Source organism: Glandiceps talaboti, chromosome 18 (genome assembly GCF_964340395.1).
Source record: "Glandiceps talaboti chromosome 18, keGlaTala1.1, whole genome shotgun sequence".
Lineage (NCBI taxonomy): Eukaryota > Metazoa > Hemichordata > Enteropneusta > Spengelidae > Glandiceps > Glandiceps talaboti.
Genome location: NC_135566.1, coordinates 11,542,208 through 11,563,932, shown reverse-complemented (window position 1 = coordinate 11,563,932; position 21,725 = coordinate 11,542,208). Strand labels below are relative to the sequence as shown.

General features: G+C 36.1%; 1 protein-coding gene across 3 annotated transcripts in view; it reads right to left on the bottom strand.

Annotated features, from left to right (window-relative positions):
• Window positions 1–21,725, bottom strand: part of LOC144448943 (uncharacterized) — a 47,593-nt gene that overhangs the window by 8,859 nt on the left and 17,009 nt on the right. For all 3 annotated transcript variants that reach the window (XM_078139324.1, XM_078139323.1, XM_078139325.1), the window contains exons 3-12: window positions 17,395–17,532; window positions 15,491–15,691; window positions 8,260–8,433; window positions 7,758–7,926; window positions 6,428–6,615; window positions 5,452–5,754; window positions 3,817–4,992; window positions 2,288–2,559; window positions 1,751–1,854; window positions 560–810 (exon numbers count right to left, since the gene is read on the bottom strand). In XM_078139324.1, coding sequence (XP_077995450.1) covers window positions 560–810; window positions 1,751–1,854; window positions 2,288–2,559; window positions 3,817–4,992; window positions 5,452–5,754; window positions 6,428–6,615; window positions 7,758–7,926; window positions 8,260–8,433; window positions 15,491–15,691; window positions 17,395–17,532 — 2,976 coding nt within the window. The remainder of the gene's footprint in view (window positions 1–559; window positions 811–1,750; window positions 1,855–2,287; window positions 2,560–3,816; window positions 4,993–5,451; window positions 5,755–6,427; window positions 6,616–7,757; window positions 7,927–8,259; window positions 8,434–15,490; window positions 15,692–17,394; window positions 17,533–21,725) is intronic.

The following is a 21,725-nucleotide window of genomic DNA, read 5'->3' as shown; positions in this document are numbered from 1 at the left end:
AGGAAACAGACATACACACACAGACAGACAGACAGACAGACAGACAGACAGACATTCAGTCACCTCTAGACAGATGGAAAGACAGACAGACAGACAGATGGACGGACGGATGGACGGACGGACAGACAGACAGACAGACAGACAGACAGACAGACAGACAGAGACAGGGACAGACAGGCAGTCAAACGGATAGATAAGACAGAAAGAGACACAGACAGACAGACACACACACAGACACACAGACACACACACACACACACACACACACACACACACACACACACACACACACAAACCGACATACAGCAAAGTGAGCTGACATAAACTTTTGTAATGGATAATAACTAGATAATATGAGTTTGGTACACTATATAATGTAAGTATTTACAATACTCTCTTTGAGATTGTGATTCAACATGTGTGAAACCATTAAATCATTTTCTCTCTGCTGTATGGGCATATTTAAATATTAACCAGGAAAAAATAGTAAGATGGCTACCCACAGTGTACAGCCATATAGTCAAGCTATAGAATAGATATCACAACCCAATAAACTCACACTTGGTGACTGGCCTGTGTCACTCAAACTCTGTCTTTGTTTTCTACGTTTGGCAGCCTCTATTTTCCATGGAGGTTCATCTCCTGTCTCTGTTTTCTTGTCATCCCCGCGGACCTTGTCTAGGGAGGATTCTTTAGAGGTTGCTCTCTTGGCAGCAAGGTCTATCTGCCACTGTGGTAAGGTTGTCATCAGAGGGGCTGAGCTTTCCTTCTTTGGAGGAGGTGCAACCAATGGTGATGACTTTCTCCTATCTGGATTACACAAAAAAACAAACACATAATTTACCTTGTTTCACCACTAAGTTGATTTTTTTTTTTACAGTGAGAGCAGAAAAGTACTAATCAAAAATCAACCAGCTATATACATGCGTCAGGTCCATAAAACATTGTAATAATTAGTTCTTGTATCACAACCAAGGGTTCTAATTACTTAATATGAGCAAAACTTGAAATTAACTCTTTCCTTTAGTAGTCCCAACGGGGCTGCTACTTAAGTTGGTAGCCCAAGATGGTGACCAGTACATGCACTAGCATTCTCAACTGAAAATAGAGGATCCTCATTTGAAATATGTCACTGTGTCATTATCTTTATATCTTCTGTCTTCTAAACCTAAATCAGTGGTAACCTAAGTTAGCTACTAGCTGCAAATTGTGGTAGCTACTCATTACTCTTAAGTAATTAGAACTTCATAAAAGAACCTAGTCATGATACCAGAACTACTTATCACTACGTGTACATGGGTTTTGTGCTCAAATTGAAAAAAGTTCAGGAAGGTTGTGATACTATGTATGGCAGCAATTAGTTTTCAACACGAGCACAAAAACCACATACATTGATGAACTTTTGAACATGTTTAAAGTTTCTTTCTGGCAACAGATTTTTGACACACTGAATCTCAGACTACTACCTGAAACTATTATAGCTTTTGACCCTAACGTTGAGAGGACAGTACAACAACTGCATATCAGTGTGAACACAAAGCACACAGCAGCTAATACCCTACATATATGCTATACTCTATCATGTCATACCTCACAAGTGTATTAATACTTAATAAACATATTAAAGAAGAGCCTTTTGGGCATTCAGACTTGCAGCCACTGAAACTGCAATGACTTGTTAGGAGTGGCACACAAGACATAAGCCTACGTGACCTATGCATACTGTATCACTTCTAGCTTGTCAAGTTACCCATACTCTCTGCATCTTGTTTTCGTTTTGCCAAGTCCTGTTTCCACTGAGGTACTACTGTTGCTGGTGACGTTTCCCTGGGTGACATCTTGGGTTTGGGTGGTCTGAAATGGAAACAGAGTCACAGTCACCTTTGGTACAATGAGTACTCACATGTCACAAATTGATATATTCTTGACTCTAAATGTCTCAACTGTTGTGTGAGTCCTTATACTTTTTAATCATCTGTATTATTGTTAATTGTATCTTGAAGTCCCTGATGAAGCATACATTAATGCAATACTGGCAGATGTTTACAGTTGCTTTTGTACTCATTTACTGCATGAAATGGTATATGCAAATTGTTATTCAGGCATAGACAGTTTCATTAGCCTAAAGCCCTCAGCCCTTACTAGTACATCATTGACGATGGCAACAAAATGTCAACGAAAATTTGTGAACGAACTCCAAAAATTGCACTGATTGTGTTGGCAGAATTTCTTATATCTGACTGTTATTACATGGCCTATGTCGTATCATCAACTGCAGTATACTTACGGTAACGGAGGTAGCTTCCTTTTAGTTTTAGGTTCTTTACTCCAGGCTGGTGATGGAGTGGACATCTCATTATTTTCTTTGTTATTTCTTGGGCTACATTCTACCTCATTCTTGATATCCTCATCCTTGATTTCTGAGGAAGTTTTAGCTCCAAGTTGTTTAGATTTTGCTTCTCGTAGCCACATTGGACTTTTCAAGTTATCGGTATTCTTCACAGGTGATGGCTTTTCAATTTTGTCTAATGGTTTTAGTGTGGATCCCTCAGGCACTTTCTGTAAGTAATTTTAAAACAAGCATAAATAAAAAGTAGTCTGTACAGTACACCGTAACAGGACGCACTCACACATCAGTCAACCTCCTCCCACATCTGGTGCTGAGGCCAGTGAGGGTGGAACGACATTACACATATTACAGTTTACAATAAAAGTTGGTCTCAGATTCAGAATCAGATTCAGAGACTAGTCTCATATTGATTCTCAGATTCAGCCTCATGTAGTCTCATCTACAGAAAATCAAGATGACATGTACCGAAATCATCAAACAGGAAAAAATACTGTTGAAACTACAGGAAATGGTCAAATTTTATAAATAATAACAAAATTGTATTTCATTATCAAACCTTATTTTTAAGTGTTTAATTTTCAAATGTGGTATTGATCATAAGGATTTAGAAAACACTATAATTCAAAACCAATCAGGACATTTTAGCCAGTTTTACCATGGATATATCATTGCCTTCCACTTCTTCATTCTAAATTGAACATCCTAAATTTGAGAAAGAAAACCAATCTCTAAGTTTTGGAATGTAGCAGGGAGTTGTCAACTCGTAGACATCCAAACTATAATGCCATGTACATTGTACAGTATATAGCTGCCTTGTACATCAAGTTACTTTACCCATACATTACAGTGTAAAAGTCTGTTCCAAATTTAGCAGCAAAAAAGCAGGAATTTCAATTACAATGTTTTCTCATGCCACTGTGCATATATTACTCTTGTAATCAAGGCTTTGGTTTACTAAGATTAGACACAAACTAACTCTATTGTCACAACATGTTGATAGAACAGTGCTATTGAATGGACTTTGGTTTACTTTAACTGTATGTAGTCTTAGTAGAGTTACTCTCTAGAAGCAAGTACTAAAAACTTGCAGTGTACTGTTTTGGGACTTCCAATGTTTACACTATCTTGATCTCTCACCTATGCTGGGACTACTCTACACTTCTCGCTATCACAACTCACTATTACAATTCACTACGATCCGTACTTACCTTTGCCTCTCTCACCTATGCTGGGACTACTTTACACTTCTCATTATCGCAGCACACTGTTACAATTCACTACGATTCGTACTTACCTTTGCCTCTCTCACCTATGCTGGGACTACTCTACACTTCTCACTATCACAACACACTGTTACATTCCACTACGATCCATACTTACCTTTGCCTCTCTCACCCATGCTGGGACTACTCTACACTTCTCACTATCACAACACACTGTTACAATTCACTACGATCTATACTCACCTTCGCCTCTCTCACCCATGCTTCTTGACTTAAAGGTTTCTTGTCAATGATTATAGTATCCCCTGCTTTATTGTTCTCATGGCTGCCGTCAGTCTTGGACTTCTCATTAGAACTACTTGGTGTTGATTTCTCTATGATCAACACTTCTTTTGTTTTCTCTTCATTTGTAAATTTCTCATTAGAGTCATTGTTTAAAATGTTCAGTTCTGGTTCTTCACTTTTCTCCGGTAACTCCTGACTTTTTTGAGCTTCACTAGTTTGTTCGTATTTGGCAAGTTTATCGAGTTCTGCGTTGTCCTTGTTTTCGGTGTCTTTAGATAGTCTGGTTGTTTCTAGTGTTACAATTTTCTCAGGTACTTCTTCTTCTTTCTTAGGTTCCTTCTCTTCTTTTTCTGGTTCCTTTTCTTCAGCTTTGACTTTGTTTTCCTCTTCAAATTTCTCCTTATTATCCTCCTCCTCATCAAGACTAATCAAAGTTACTTCAATATTGCTGTCATCTTCTGTTTCATCTTTAGAAATTTTCACCCAATCATCATCATCATCATCGTTCGCTGTCTCTGTAACGTCTTTTACTTTCTCATCTTCCAATGATTCCTTCTCTGTTTCAATAATACCTTTCACTTTTTCACCCTCCTCCAATTCTTTCTCTGTTTTTGTAACGCCTGTACCTTTGTCCCCCTCCTCCGATTCTTTCTCTGCTTGTGTAACATCTGTAACTTTGTCCCCCTCCTCCAATTCCTTCTCTGTCTTTGCATCATCTTTCACTTTCTCTTCCTCCTCAGATTCTTTTTCTGTTTCTGTGGTTTCTTTTACTGTTTTCTCAAGTTCCTGCGTCACAAAAGCAAACGCATCTTTAGATGGTGTCTCCTGTTCCTTCTCCTCTGTTTCTAGTGGTTTTAGCACCTCGGTTTCTTTTGGGGTAAAAACGATAGTTTCTTTAGGGGTAGACTGTTCCTCATCTACCTTAGGTTTGACTGCTTTATCATCATCCAGTGATGGTAGTAGGATTTTTTCAGGCTGCATTGGAGGGAGAAGAATCTTTTCAGGTTCTTTCTTTGAAAATGCTGGACCATCAAGTTCTGACAATGGTGCAACATCCTGTTTTTTGTGAAATGAAGATGACGGTGTCTTCTTAATTGGCTTGAGTGGTTTTGGTGGTGGCGTTGGTTCAGATTTCTAATAGAAATAAAAGAATAGTATGAATCAACTAAGTAGGAATTTTTCACTCTAGTAGCCAATTTAGAATGTGACAAGGTGAAGTGAGGCACTAAAGTGTTGTGCAGACTACCCCCTCTGGTGGCCAATTTAGAATAGGACAAGGTCAAGTGAGGCATTGGAAAGCGCTGTGGAGACTACCCCCTCTGGTAGCAATTTAGCATGGGATAAGTTGAAGTGAGGCACTGTAAAGTGCTGTGGAGGCTACCCCCTCTAGTGGTCAGAATGGGACAAGTTCAAGTGAGACAAAAGTGTTGTGGAGACTACCCCATCTGATGAGCAATTTAGGATGGGGCGACATGAAGTGAGGCACTGTAAAGTGCTGTGGAGGCTACCCTTAAATATTTCTTTTAACTTCTACATTTGAATGACTTTCTGTCGAGCAAATCAATCTTCTGTATACAACACAAGTTACTTTACCTTTGGAGAGTCTCGTTTAGCTACAGGCGGAGGTGCCCTCTTAGCTATAGACGGAGGTTCCCTCTTTGCTACAGACGGGGGTTCCTTCTTGGGTACAGATGAAGGTTCCTTCTTAGCTACAGACGGAGGTTCCTTCTTAGCTACAGATGATGTTTTCTTTATAGGCAACATCACAGGTTGAGGTGTATGTGCTGGAGATGACAGGGGTGTCAGTTGTTGTTTGGGTTTCTCCTTCTCATTAGATTTCCTGTCTTTAGGTCTCTCTGATGGAACAGGTGGCGGCACTTTCGGCTGATTGACTTTCTGTTGAAAGCAGAGAACACATTGTCAAAGATTTATACAAGTCACACACTTTTTTACTCAGTGTCTTTGATATGGTTTTGAAACCCAGTTTTGGAATTCAAGTATATATGATTGATTAGAAGATATGTAATAATTTGACTTTATATTCATTCAGTTGTCTGCACTTAGATTTAACCTCATTGATGAAAACAAATATGTGCAAACAGACACAGACACACACAGACACAGACACAGACATGCATGTGTATGCACGCACGCACACATGCATACATGCATCCACACACACACATGCACACACATGCATGCATGCGCGCACGCATGCACGCACGCACGCACACACACAGACACACACACACACAGACACGGACACACACACACACACACACACACACACACACACAAACACACACACACACACACACACACACACACTGACAAATTAGTGATACCTTCAGTGCTACTGAGTTGCCAGGTATCATTACAGGGGATTACTACTTGATATCATCTCTGTATTTGTTCATAACTGTCATTTCTGCATAGTGGCAATAATCAGAGATGAAATAGCAGTAGCAGGACTTTGAGTGGCCACCAATTTACTTTGAGTTGTCTTATGGGAAACCCTCTCCTCCAATTCCTGATAGTGCAAAAGGACTTGGCATCGCCATCAACTTACTTTGAGTGATTTGATGGGAAACCCTCCCCCTCCCATTCCTGGTAGTAGGAAAGGACGTGAAGTAGCCCCTCGTGGTAGTTTCTTTAATTTTCCACACACCACTGGCTTCTTTTCTACAACCTCTTTCTCCTCATCTTGCTTTTCTTCATCATCGTCTTCCATCTTTGTAACTTTTAGAAGCTTGGGTTCTGGATTGGGTTAACAAAACACATTGTGAGTAAGTGAATACTGTTTCTTTGATCTAGAGTTCATCTCTATACTTTCAGCATTGAAATGTTTGCATATCTGAACCAATGAAATGTATGTATCTTTTTTTTCAGTGGGTTCTCATGTTGGTAATTGACTTGCACCTTCAAATGTATCTTGTATTGAGACATAGGAGTTGCCTAACTGTAGACTGGAAAGACTAGCGTTACTATGCCATTTGCTATCCTAACTGACATCATGATTTTGAATTTCATTGCCTTTCCTTGTCTACAATGATAGCTGTATCACACTGGTCTAGATGCCCCGCCACGCCACACACAAAATGTGCAAAACATTCATGTACATTTGAATAGAAGACGACGTACATCATTATAGTGGTCGCATTTCCATGACAACACCTAATTGTGGATTCAACAAGTGAGCTGATGGCATGATTTAATTGTCTTATTATGTATTCGACTAATGACGGTTGATACAGGAATGCCATTCTAGACAAGTGGAACACAGCTATCATTGTAAACAATGAAAGAACAGCAAAATTCAAAATCAAAATGTCAGTTAGGATAGCAAATAGCATAGTAGCACTTGTCTTTTTGAGTCTACAGGTAGGCTAATGTATATTGGCTGTTGACCAGCTTCTTTTCTGTGTTTCACAAATTCAACATATGAGCTGGAAAGTCTATATTTTTGTCATGTGCTCATCAAAATCATCAAAATAACTCACTGGTAAAGTGGAAAGCTTCAGCCAAAAGCACAAGCCACAACGATACAGTATCAATTGCAATGTGCTTGGTTTACATCTCACAAAAGGAGTCTTTGCGTTAGGAATCAACTTACAAGAATAAGTAAAACTGGTATGCATCCAACACAAGAAATCAGGTAAAATATGTATTTAAATGATCTCCATTTCTGGTAACAGAATCGGGTAAATTTGCCCAAAGAGGTAACAGGCAAATAACACCACATTATATCAAAGTCTGATTGTGCAGACCGAGTTTTGATTTGACTGCTTGCCTTTGGTTCTTGTACATGTAGATCACATCAGACAACCAACATCAAGAAATTATGCAAGACAGCGCCCTCATGAGATGAAATCCAGACAGTTTTTTTTTTAAGTACCCACCTGTAGAATCTCTGAACATTGCATCTGGTAACTGTTCTGCAATCTCACTTTTACTTGCATTCGAGAACATGCTAGATGGTCTGGTTGGTTTCCTTCGGTCTCTTAGGGAGCCCAGTTTTCGAAGCCGAGCTCTAGATTTCAACATCTCAATGTCTAAGGTACTGGACTTCTGCAATGAATATGTTTTAAATTATTTTATAATTATTCAGATATCATAGTATTTACATATTTTTTGACTTTGTGTTTGAAAAATAAAGTAATACCCAACATAAATTAACAACTTTAACTTATTAATTATTAACTTCGTTAATATTGACGATTGTACTGTAAGTCAATTCTCAAATTTCTTTCTTGTCAGGAGGAACCGAATAGATACAGTAATGACAATCCACTAACATAATTTCACTGTGTCTGTTTTGTAATTTTGACCCTCAATACACCTTTCAATCAAGTAATTCGTTGATCCAGATATTCACAGAATAAATTTCCCATAATCACAAACCTGTATGACAGAGAAATCCATAGTTTCAGCTACAAGGCCTTGTCTTGTGCCCTCTACGCCATCTGTCTCATCGCCGGTGTTACCGCCTTCTCCTCCCCCTCCACTGTTATGCCTCATTTTCTTTTCAGGAGAAACCTCATCTTCTGGTTCACTGTCTGAGCTGTTATCAGAGTCCTATCAATACAGACAAATATAGCACAGATTACATTTAAATGTTAACTATCAAGATGAGCCGTTACCAGAATTCTGTTGATACAGACAAATCTGTCTATATTTACAATGATGTTAACTTGCTTACAAGTTCCTTAGAAACCAATACATGTACTTACATGTCATGTCTATATAGCAATGTATTCCACCCAGCCAACAATGAGTCTCTACATACATTGTATATAGGAAGTGTTCAACACATCATAGTATTGACAACTATAATCTCGTTTCCCAAGGCAATGCAAACACATACTGATACCATACTATAATATACACAGGCTATTTACTATTACAAGGCTCAGTTCAAGTAAGGATTACAATTTACAATGTAGGTGTGAAATACAGTTGTCAGACAGAGCTTTATAAAACTTGGTCCAGAACAAACAAATGATCTGATCTAATCCTCACGGCTTCACTGATAACACTAATCTGAGAACATGGGATTGAAGCCTTGGCCTTTAAACATGTCTTCATGGAAGACATACTAGTACCCTCCAACTACAACTATGTACATGAATGTACTTTTCATGCCAGAAAGCTTTTTTTTTTGCTTTTTTTACAAATATAAGCCTCACAGTATTTTTCAGTCTGTACGATACATCCTGTTTTTCAGTTCAGCCCTATCAGGCTGTTAAACCATGGTGTCAGTGATAGCTGATAGAATGACATGATCCTATCTTATAGTCTGAGCATCTACTGATGTATCACAAACCTGATACAAAAGTGAATGTTTCTTTCATGAAGTAGTAAAACTCCTGTCCTACATAACACAACCATGAGGTATTTTTAGATGTACAAAGCGCAGTAAATATAAACCAAATCCCACTTAGAGAACCATATACAGTCTTTTCACTCTGTGTAAGTATGGTAGACATACATGCAGTTTATGCAAATAACTTGACTACATATATAGTATATCAACATCTTGAAACCTTGGAACATTAACACTTCAGCCTCACCAAGTATATATATACATATGACCATGGTTGTGTGCAAAGCCACTTACATTTCTAAATAATCACACTGCTAGAAAGGAGAGTTGGTAGAGTATACCATAGTCCTTATCCTGGTAATGTATACATAGCTATAAGCAGACTGACTGTTTATTTGCCTTAAGTCAGTGTAAGTCAGTAGATATCAACAACAGCCAAGATGTCATTGTAAATGTATGAAGTATCCTTCAACACTTAAAAGGCTGGGAACTACACCAAGTTGAATCTAGTTTGTCTCAATCTTTGTGCGTAATGTTGAGTCTCAACACAACATACAAAGCCTAGAGCAAGCTAGACTAAACACTGTAAATATATACAGACTGACACAAGCTAGACTTAACACTATACACAGACTGGGAGAAGTTAGAAACACTACATGTATATAAATACATTGAAACAAGCTGGCCTCAACATAGACTGAGACAAACTTGACAACACTATTTACGGACTGACACAAGTTAGACTCAACATAGACCCCAAGACAAGCTACACTTTAACACTATATATAGACTGAACACAAGCTAGACTCACCACAGACAGAGACAAACTTAACACTATATATAATAGACTTGGAGATGTTTGACTCAAAATAGACTAAGACAAGCCAGCCATACTACTATACATAGACTGAGACAAGCTACACTTAACACTATATATATAGACTACTAAACAAAGCTAACTTGAGCTGCCACTAATTACCAGTATACATACACATTCACTTGTGAGAAACTGCACCAATGTATATCTTGGACAAACAAAACAAATATTTTGCAGAAGTTGCGATAGCAACTAACAAGGGACACTGCATAAACTCACAGACAGTTAACTTTACATATATTCATCATAAACAAATATACACTTTCAGAAATTTTATACAACCTACAATAAGATAAAATCTGCTCAACACATACTTGTTTTACAAGACAACAGATGTTAATTGAGGATTGTTGATATCATAATAGTATTATCAATCAAAAAGATGGAATCACCTTATATACAATTTAAAAGATACCACAACTAACCTAATTATGACAAGACTCTGTCAAGTGTACATGATTCTAATCAGGTAGTAATTAATTCATTAGGTCAGACAGTCTGACAGACATGAGACAATGATATCAACCTCACATGCTACTCCACTATGTATAACATATCACTAAATGTATGTAACAGTTTGGAGTAGTGCAGCAGAGCAGCAAACACTACAGGGTAGTACGGTACAGCACAAAATAGCACAGTACACTGTACACTGAAGAATCCAGGCTAAGTACAGTACAGGATATACTGCACAATATAAATATAGTACTGTTCATTGCAAAGAATGACAGAAACAGTACAGTGTGTACAAAGTAGAATAGAAGAGAACAGTATACCCCGGTATACATAAATACAGTAAAGCGAAATATGGAAAAGTACAGACCAATGACCACAACAGTATTGAAGATCACAGCACAGTTAATAATGAAACATTAACCCAATATAGTACTGCATGGTTGGCTCAAGTATATCAAGGTATTTTGGAAAATTACAATTTGCTGTACAGTACAGAACATCACAGCTGAAGTACAGTATATCATACTGCAGTACATCGCAACATCTCAGTAAAAATACAGTCTACTACAGTATGTGTACTATGTATAATTATAACAGTATACTATAAGTATATGTAGAGTAGTTTTAATGTCAGCTTTATAGTGAGTAATTGGCTTAATTGCATGTAATGCCAAATCATGCATGAAATTACCAATTATCAAAGCCATGTATGACTCACAGTCACACATAATTAATATTAATTAGTTTTCTAATAACTTGATGACAACTTGCATAGGAGTGATCCATTGTCATGGAAAGATAAGCTAGCCATATGGCTGATAATTTTTAGAGCGACATAAAAAGGTTTTAAATCCAACCTCATTGAGAGCTAGTTCTTGTCATATAATATTGAACTCGTACTTATCTCTTACATTGCATCTCTGGTTTTGTTTTAGAAAGCGCTTTCATAGATATATTCATTTCAACACTGCCTGTCACTTTGTATTATGCCATACATTTGATGCACAGTTCTTCAGTGTGATGAGACACCATCATTATCTACATTGTGTACTTTGCATCGAAATAGAACTGATAGTGTGATATTGATAACAGATTTCATTTACTTGCTAGTCCTACAATTGATGTTACTACAGATTTGTCATAACTGCAGTTGTGTTATAAAATAGATATTGGCAATGTTTATATGATGGTGGTGGTGGTGGTGGTGGTGGAAATGTGGCAGACATTTTCAATGATAATGAGGATGACAGTGATGTAGGGACATTTTTGTTGTAGTTGTTGTTGTTGTTGTAGTTGTTGTTGTTCTTGTTGATGTTGTTGTTGTTGGTGGAGGTGGTGGTGGTGGTGGTGGTGGTGGTGATGATGGTGGTGGTGGTGGTGGTGGTGATGATGATGATGATGATGATGATGATGACGATGGCGACGACGACGGCGACGACGACGACGATGACAGTGAGGGTGATGGAGACATCTTTTTTTGATGGTGGCAGTGATGGAGATGATGATGATAATAATTATACAATTGAGCAACCACTACTAGTGTTCACATCATTGGTAGTAATTGTACTCATGGCCACAGTGTGTAGCAAATTACACACTATATCTTCAGTGAAGGCCATACAAATTGTGGGAATTCCCATTACACTAAATCACAACATCACATTTCAGTTTACACATTGCTTGGGGATGAGAAACAACCTTGCATTGTCTGTTCCCACACTTTGATGATAAGCAAGTTCTGTTTCACTTCTTGAAAGTACAGAAAAACCATGGATTATTTTAAAACGTCTAGACAGCGTACTGTGATAATTCACCATATAGTAGGTTAGCTTACAGCAATACTACATGACATATTAAAACTTGAAATACAAAGATTATGGCTAAATTATCATCCTTGAAGTCAAAACCTTGGAGTGGGGATATATGTGTAGTAACAAGTGTCATCATCTCACAAACTTGTTTACATATAATTACATGTGTCTATATCTATCTCAAGGCACTGGCATCAAATTTAAGATAATGATCAACTATGGCAAATAAGAAAGTGCTACTCCATGGACACACTAAGTGGTAGGTGGTAGGGGGGTTGAAATAAGGGATTGAAGGAGGGGTGCACAGAGCAATGTTATAAAATAGTCTCATTTGAGGAATATTTTGGAGGAGGGTGTCCTTGAGTAATTACTATTGCATGTCTAGCAATGGCAAAATATATGATTGTTTAACAATATTTGGGGTTGGGGGTTCATATAAAGTAGTGAACACACCTCTAAGGAATGGGAAAGTACTGATATTGATAGGTCATTAGAAAGATGCATTACACTGGACCAAGGATAAACCTTGTGGAATAGAAAACATCACAACTGTACTAGATGCAGGTTACTCTAAAGAAAGTTACAGTGTGGTCTGCAGGAAATAACAGCTAGGTAAGCATCACTTTGGTTCGCCTTTTGCATGTGTTAATTAATCACAGATTGCATCATTTTTTATTCAGTCCTTCACTAAGGTATACACGTGTTCACTACAGCAGTGTATCAGAAATTAATTTCATGCAGGTTTGACTTACCAAGTGGATTAACGGGTAACTTACACAAGAGTGATTTCACTGATGAAATACTTTGCCTACCAGTGACTAGATTTACAGGCATAACATCAACAATATCACTAAAGTCTTGACAAATATCACTGAAGTTCTGATTTTTAACAAACCATTAAATGTGCAACAGTGTAATGAAGTATTGTTTTCTGAACTGATTCAGCCCACATACAAGAAATTAGAACAGAGTACCGATAACAACAGAGTCCTAATAACACAGAAGTATAGAATTCTACCAAGCCATATATAAATGTCTACTCAAACATGGAGGTTTTCATCTGTAACTGACAATGAAACGTACAATAGAAGCACCAAAGATTGCCTATAATGTTAACTAATCACACCCTGTATATTACAACAGAGCTAACAGAGTCCTTGCTGGTGTCAATGAAGTATTGATATTTACCGAGCCATACAATGTATAACACTGGTTATAAACAACAACAGTTTTCATTTGTAACTGACATAAAAAATACAACAGTAGTAGTAGTAAAATACCAAAAGATCGAAGTTTTGATTTGTAACTGACTAACTAAATGTTACATTAGAAAAATAACAACAGTGTTCTTACTGATCAATGTCATTAAAGTACAGATATTTCTGTCAACCCACAGAATGTACAACAGTGCAGTATTGAAGTGGAAGTGTCAATTTGTAAGCATTGATGAAATGTCCAACTGTGACACTAAATACTCAAGTTTTAATTTATAACTGACTGACTAAATGACTAAACATACATTACAACAGTAGCATGCAAGTCAAAATACAGATTTATACAAGTTTTGATTTACAACTAACTAAACATAACATCAAAACAGTAGCAACAAATTTAAGTCAATATAGATTTCTACAAGTTTTGATTTATAACTGATTAACTAAACATATTATCAAAACAGTAGCACCAAAGTCAATAGCCATACATATACATGTAAGCTTTGATTTATATATTAACTAACTGACTAAACATCAAAACAGTAGCACCGAAGTCAACACACACTCATACAAGTTTTGATTTATGAGAGATTCACAACCTGTGAACTTTACAACATTTATGTAATCATGAATACAGACTTTGTTTCCATTACTAACCATATATCATACATCGAAACAATACTTTGGTTTTCCCAAACAATGAACTTTTGTTTCACCTTTACAAAAAAGCCCTTATACTGTATCAAAATCCAAGTTTTGCCCTTAATAAAACAATACCACAAACACATAGTAGTAGTCACTCTATATCAGCTAAAAAGGCCCATTTAGAAGAATTAAAGTTTTGGTGTGAAAAACACTGACAAACCAATAGAAAAAGTTGGTCTAGCACAAAAGAATAATCCTATGTAATCCTTATGGCTCTACTGATAAGATAAAACTCATGCGAGAACCTGGGATTGAAATCCGGGCCTTTAAACATGGTGGAACACTAGAAGCTGTATTTCAGCTGTAAGGAATGTTTCACAGTAACCCATCTCTCAAGCTAGGACATTTGACAAACATTTGTGAAAAATACTTCCACTTGAATCATACATTTCAAACTAAGAAAGAGAAATCCTAGAAAACAGGAAATATACATGCCATGGAAAAATGCAATTCATAGAAACGAAAATGCTTTATTCAGCTCTGAATTATTTGCACATACAGCTGAAGTAATGTAATATCTATGTGCATCATAACTACACTACGTCTACAATGCATTTACTACGTCTTTAATGATTTCTATGTGACTTATGTGCAAATTTACATGAAATTAACATATCATTTATGAAGTCCACTTTTTTATTAATGAAGTTTGTTTTTTGTTATGAAGTCTATGTTATTGTTTATGAAGTTTATGTTAAAAGTGGCCATATGGATGAGGATTGGGTATTTAATATTTTTGATTTTTAATTTATATAACAATTTTATCATGGATTCCTACTTGAGAAATCAATGTGAAACAACATTGACCAAGTCTGTATTTGTAACTCAATACATTGCAAAAAGCTAAAAAATAGTATGTAAAATGTTTGTTATTGTAAATACAAAAACAAACATTTCACACATTTATTAGTGTTTTGCAATTTATTGAGTTACAAGCAAGGACTTAAAACATGTTGTATCACATTGATTTTTTCAAGTAGGAAGCCACGATAAAATAGTTTTATAAATTAAAAATCCACAATAAATACCCAATCCTCATCCATATGACCACTGTAAGGTTATGGAGTTTGTTACCATTTATGAAATACATGTTATCATTGAATTATGAAGTCTATGTTATCATACATGAAGTTTACATTGCTGGATGATGTTAGTATTGCATTTCTTGTGTGGTTTATCTTCTACGTTTGAGCACTACGCTGCCATTTTAAGCCGCCGACAAATGACTTTGTTTGTTCACTTTTACCTGGTCTTCAGTAGACATTAAATCTTGACCCTTCCACATCTTTTCTACGTGTTCTATCTCTCCCATAAATGAAGCAAACACGTCGTAATCTGCAGCGGCTTTCTCTTCTCTACTGCTAGATACAGCAGGAGGTTCAAGACTATAAAAACCCATTCTTTTCTGGCTCGACTTTCGTTCCTCTTTCCTTCTGGTAACAATGGGCTGCTCATTGGAAAGAAAAGTTGGCTACATTCATGCAAACACATACCATATATCAAATTATAACATTCTCCTCGAAATCACTTGTGGATTTAAAAAGATTTGATCCCACTTTAAAAGGATCAAATTTTATGACTTACATTTTAATGTACTTTAATATTACACATAAATGTCAAATCAAAATTGATGTTTTCTTAGATCCTGATTCTACACTACTCAAAAATAAAATTCTGATTAACTTTACACTTTACAGTAATAACTCACGAGTAATGTTTCACCTGTTCAGGTCGACAGGTTCAAATTGTCCATTTGCTGGCATTATCGCTAGGTGATACAAGAACTATTTATTACAAAATTTTAACAACCCGATAAACATATCGAAGGACAGTACAGTTTACAGTTTACCTAATGTACTGCACTCGCTCTCTCTCTCTCTTTCTTTACAATGTAGTTAATGATATCTTACTGAACTCGTTCTTATGTCATTATAATTAAATTGCTCTATATATTTTAATGTATAGTTTGATATACACTATTACCCTTTATTTGTTATGCTATAAATTAACACAGGAATGCTCAAACTTTCATAATTTGGGATACTAGTGTAAATGTGGATATCAGTATACCCTTATAATTACCCTATATTAATAGTATGAATTACTTATAGGGTATGGAAATTGTTAGTTAATTCAATGCTAGTATAGTAAATAATATAATGATATTCCTGGTCATTATTAATATTAGTATATCTTCAGTGAAATGTTGGGTTATCAGTAGAAACCACTTTTCAAGTTATAAATGTGGCACAGGCTGAGTTTTTAAGTTTTTTTACTCAAGTGAAAATACTTAAATAAAACTATACACCAGTATACTGTTAATATCAGTGTATGACCTTTAACAAAACATATGGATATCATATGACATGCCTAGTTGTATCAATACATAGAAAAGAAATAAAACAGGTGGAATGTTCATGGCATTGGTACAAGCCTTACCTGGCACTGGCAAGATAGTTATTTGCCAACCAAACTTGGATGGCAATCAGGTAGTTAAATTGTGATCACTAACTGACAAGGCCAAGTACATGTACAAGTAAGTACACACATATATTGTATTCTCAACAAAGTAACAAGATGAACAATTTACGAATGTACAAGATCTTGTAGGACCATGAGTATAGGTCATGATGAGTGTATGCCGAAAATTAGATTTTGTACAGCACATGTGCATGGTATAAATGTATCATATATGTGTGAGTGTCGTTTGAAGTCAGTGGTGGCCTACTGGGGACATCTAAATGCGAATTCTATGGTGGCCCATAATAGGCAAGATCCAGCTAGTGATATTGTAATACTAAAGTGGACATCTACATGTATGCACAGGTTTGGCCAACATGTCTCCATGTTTATGTAATTTCTATGGTGGCCCATAGTCAACATTTAACTTTAGTAGAGGGCCAACAAGTATTATATGAATTCAATGGAAGCCCATATGTGATATTTCATTGGAAGGCCCTATGTGTCTTACTATATGGAAGCTCCTATGTGACTTTGTAGGGAAGCCCTATGTGACATTTCTAATGAAGTCCAGATGTGACATTTCTAAAGGAAGTCAACATGTGACATCTAAATTGGATGGACCTCTGCCAATGACTTGTGAAATGAGATGGTCTGTCAACTGTAAATTATGAGTTGGTTTCTGGTTACCTTTTCCTCTGTAACTACCACTTCAACATCAGAAGTACCACCATGCCATTTTCTCTCTACTTGTTCAATTTCTCCTAACCAGTCGACATCATCAAAGGGGCCGCCACCACTGCTTGATTTCCTCTGGTCTTCTTTTTCCTGTCAAAGAAATACCCAAGGACTCCTTACCAATAACTATAAACTACTTTTGTTTGCATGAACAAGTGACCAAAAATTTCAGGGGAAATATAAAGAGATGGGTCTCTGTTTTTTGCTGTACAAAAATGAATACATTTTTACTGAATATATGCAAAAAGTTGATCTGACTTTGAAACAATGCAGGTGGTTTCGACAGAATCAAAATTACTATCAATGGAAAATTGTTAATATTGATTTCATCTATTGGCTGACTTAACACATACGATGACTAATGTGACAAACATCCACTAAAAAGTGAATGTTACCTTCTTTGTAACTTGTGAAATCAGATCTACACCCATGGGTGACGACACGAAGGGACTGCCACTTTTCCTTGATGTCTCAAAAGGATTTTTACTTTGAGTTGATACAGAGAAAGGGTCTGTATTTTTTGTTGACGATGTAAATGGATCGGTAGTCGTTGCTGATGATGCAAACGGATCTAGTTCTGATACAGAAAAGGGATCAGTGGAGCCTTGTGTTGGTTTAGTCCGACCTGCTTTTAACATTTCGTCAATTTGGTTGATTTGTCCAAGAAAGTCTATGTCTTCAAAGGCACCAGTAAATCCAGACTTTTGGTCCTTGATTGCAGTTCCTGGTGTATCTTTGTCGTCACTTTGGAAGGAGTCAAATCCAACCCAACCACCTCTTGTTCCTGTTGTTGTTGTTGTTGTCGTCGTCGTCGTCGTTGTTGTTGTCGGTCTTGGTGTGTTTATCTTCTTAAGTGTAGCTTTACTGCCTGAGAAGACCGGATCAAAGTCCATGAGGAGATCCATTGTTGTAAGGTCTTTGTTTGTTGCAGTAGATGGAGTAGTCTCCATTGGTGAGGTATCAGATGAAATTCTAGCTCCCCTTATAGCTTTCATGTAGTCATCCTAAAATTGGTGATGTTTTATGATAGACAGAGTTGACCAGTTTGGGTACAATGGGTTCACAGATAACAATGGTTTTACATGCGGTAAAATTTAGTCGTGAGGTAACAGAGACGACAGACATTGAGTTAGTATTGTATTAAAAGCACCAGCCATCATGTATGATTTTAACAAAGCAGCAGTACATGTGTTAGCAAATTTGTACGCCATGAATCCACCATCATGCATGTACATATATATATTAAAGCGTAGCAATGTTGCAATCAATGTAGCATAATAACAGTATACAGAAATGTACCATCAATGTGTTGGTTTATAGCCATAAGCATTGCGTCAACAGCATGTCGACACCAACAGCAAAGTTACACATTATTAAAATGTGTATTGAATGTGACAATTGAGTAATGAAGTGTAAGAATGTTGCAGTTAATGTTGCAGTACACAGAATGGTGTATGTTGCAGCAGATATTGTGACAACCAGTGAACAGTCAAATGACATGTTCAGGGCATAAATGAGACAGACATGTTACCAGATTTGGAATAAATGGCAGCAGAACGCCAAATGTACCAACATTCCCAACCATCAATCAATCAATATGAAAATATGATGGTTACGATATATATACATATATATATATTACAATTTCATATAAGTATGATTTATTAGATTATTGTTAAATTTTGATCCATGCATTCATAATGTCATTTGTGGCGACAATTTTATCAGATATATGACAATGATTAATTATCACATTGTTGGAAGACAATGACAACAAGAAGTGAAAACAAAATGACATATTACAATGAAAATGATAAATGAAACGAAAAAGAGAAAAGAAACCATTATCAGTAAAAATGTATAAGTTTGTAATAAAATTTACAGAAGAACCAAAAGTATACGCTGTTAATTAATATATAATGAAAAAAACCTCATTAAATAGTAAATTTATGTCAATTAATTAATGAAAAACCATTACAAGAGATTGAGGAAACCTTGAAAGTAAATCAATAAAGTGCAATAACACTACAGAAAGACAGACATAAACATTAAATAAAAAAACCCATGCTAAATAACTTTTGATTTCTAAATAAAGACAAAGTTACACATTAGAGGCTTGACTGGTAGAGTTGAAGGGTCAAGGGTCAAAGGTTGAACAATCATTTGGTTGCGGAATGACATATTTCAAATGTATCAGATTTACAGTATGTATATGTATGGAGTATCTCAATTATGACTAGATTATGAAAAGTATGTACATTATTGGTAATTACATGAAAGTGACCATGTATAATTGAATTTTATCTGCACTGTGGTATCAAATTCGCAGCTCGTAGGCATAGCCATCTCTATTTGGAAAGAATGTAACTTTATATCGCAGTTTCATATCACTCATACTGCATGTCTGTTCAGGTCAAATAATCATTTTACGTCACATTTTGCCAAAACTTAGAATGTTTCATGATGTTTTCAGTGTATTTGCCTAAGAAACTTAAAACTAAGAACATAGTGCATCAAACTGAGAACCTGAGCCGTTTTACGAAAATTCCCAACCCCAAATTATAATATTCATAGTAAAGAAAACGAAGTTAATTTTATAAAATTTTCCCTTCTCTCTGTTGGCCTAAAGGCTGACGTTTCAAGAGTTACATCATATATTATATTATTAATAGTTTATAGTCACAATCATACATTAGTAATTAATGTATTGGATTACATGGGTTGATGTTTCATAATCTTCCACTTCAAAGGTTTCACAATGTAACCAGAAACTTATCTGTGACTTTATCAAACCTTCACCCAGAAATAGTTTTGTCATGAAGTGTTTGTTTTTGAGATTCTATCTATAATATCAATCATCACAAAACCATTTACCAACCCTTACATTTTACAAAATGTTGTCTGGCCACAAATAAATCTTACTAAGGGACCATCGCACAATGTCGCACAAGTTCAATAAACGAACATTGTTCATTTAGGACAAAAACCCCTCCCTCAAAAAGAACGTTCACAAGTGTGATATCACACATTTATAAGCTGTACACCATGATGGTGAACATGAAGTCCCAACCTTATGAACCTGTTAACATATCAAAATACTATCATAAACCTAGTATTGTATCTCACATAAGAAGCACATTTTTATCAACTTATCAATATCTAACTAGTAAATACAGAAGCTTTTATCATTGAAGGCATGAAAGTTTTTGAAACTTGCGAAAATGAAGTTCAGCAATCGCATTGATGTCAGACCCCCCTCCCTCTAAACAAACTATGTTTGCTTTATATTGAGCTTGTTTCACTATGTGTGACATTGTGTGATCGTCCCTAACACTGTTCCATTTTATTGTCTGGCTCAACAAAAATCTTACCAACACAGATATTTGTCAACCAAGTGCAGTAGCCATGTTATGTTAGTTCGATTTTTATCTGGCCAGACCCTAAAATGTAGCACTGTTGGTAAGATATTTGTTTCAAAGCCAGATATCATTTTGCTTCAGGTTTTGTGACTTTAATTACATTTAAGGCAAATGACTGATCAGAAATGACTTGAACTTGAAGAAGAGTGTTCATAAAATTGTCATTCTGATATAACAAGAGGTATCCGCACAAATTCCTCGTCTTGTTCAGTACGAATGATGAAGGTAATGAATTAAACAAATTGTAGTCTTTTTGCCTGTTGTGAGTTTTCAAACTGCAGAGAAACCACTGCAAGCATAAATCAATCTAAACTGTGTAAATGAACTACACCTTATTCCATACATGTAAGTGACCGAGTAGCCTACTAAGGTCATAAAAAATCTCTAGAACATCACTATTTTACTTTGTTTTAACTTTATCACAAGTTCCAGAATGTTTTTGTTTAGTTCTGATGTAAATAGATCTACTCTCTCTCTCTTTAGCATAATAATGATACGGTTACATCTACAACCTGGTCACTATTGAAATCTTGAATGAAAATTCCAATGGTCTGGTTCCACTCTATCAAGTCAAGCATGCATAATGAGGTGGTACAATACAGGTAATGCACAAAAGACCGACAAGGTTTCTTTTCTGAATAGGGTTTGAACTGTTTAGATGTATTCTTTACTATGTGACACCACCATCAAATGAATAACTCTCATTTCAAAGTGAATTGTTTTGAGGTTATTACTTATAGCTCTGCAAGGTCTCTGTATTTCCTCTACTGGTATTCTAGTTTGTATAGCGTGAGAAGAAATATTAAAAGTTACATATTTTTTTCACAAATTGATATCAAAATGGTAGGAGGAACCTCTGTAAAA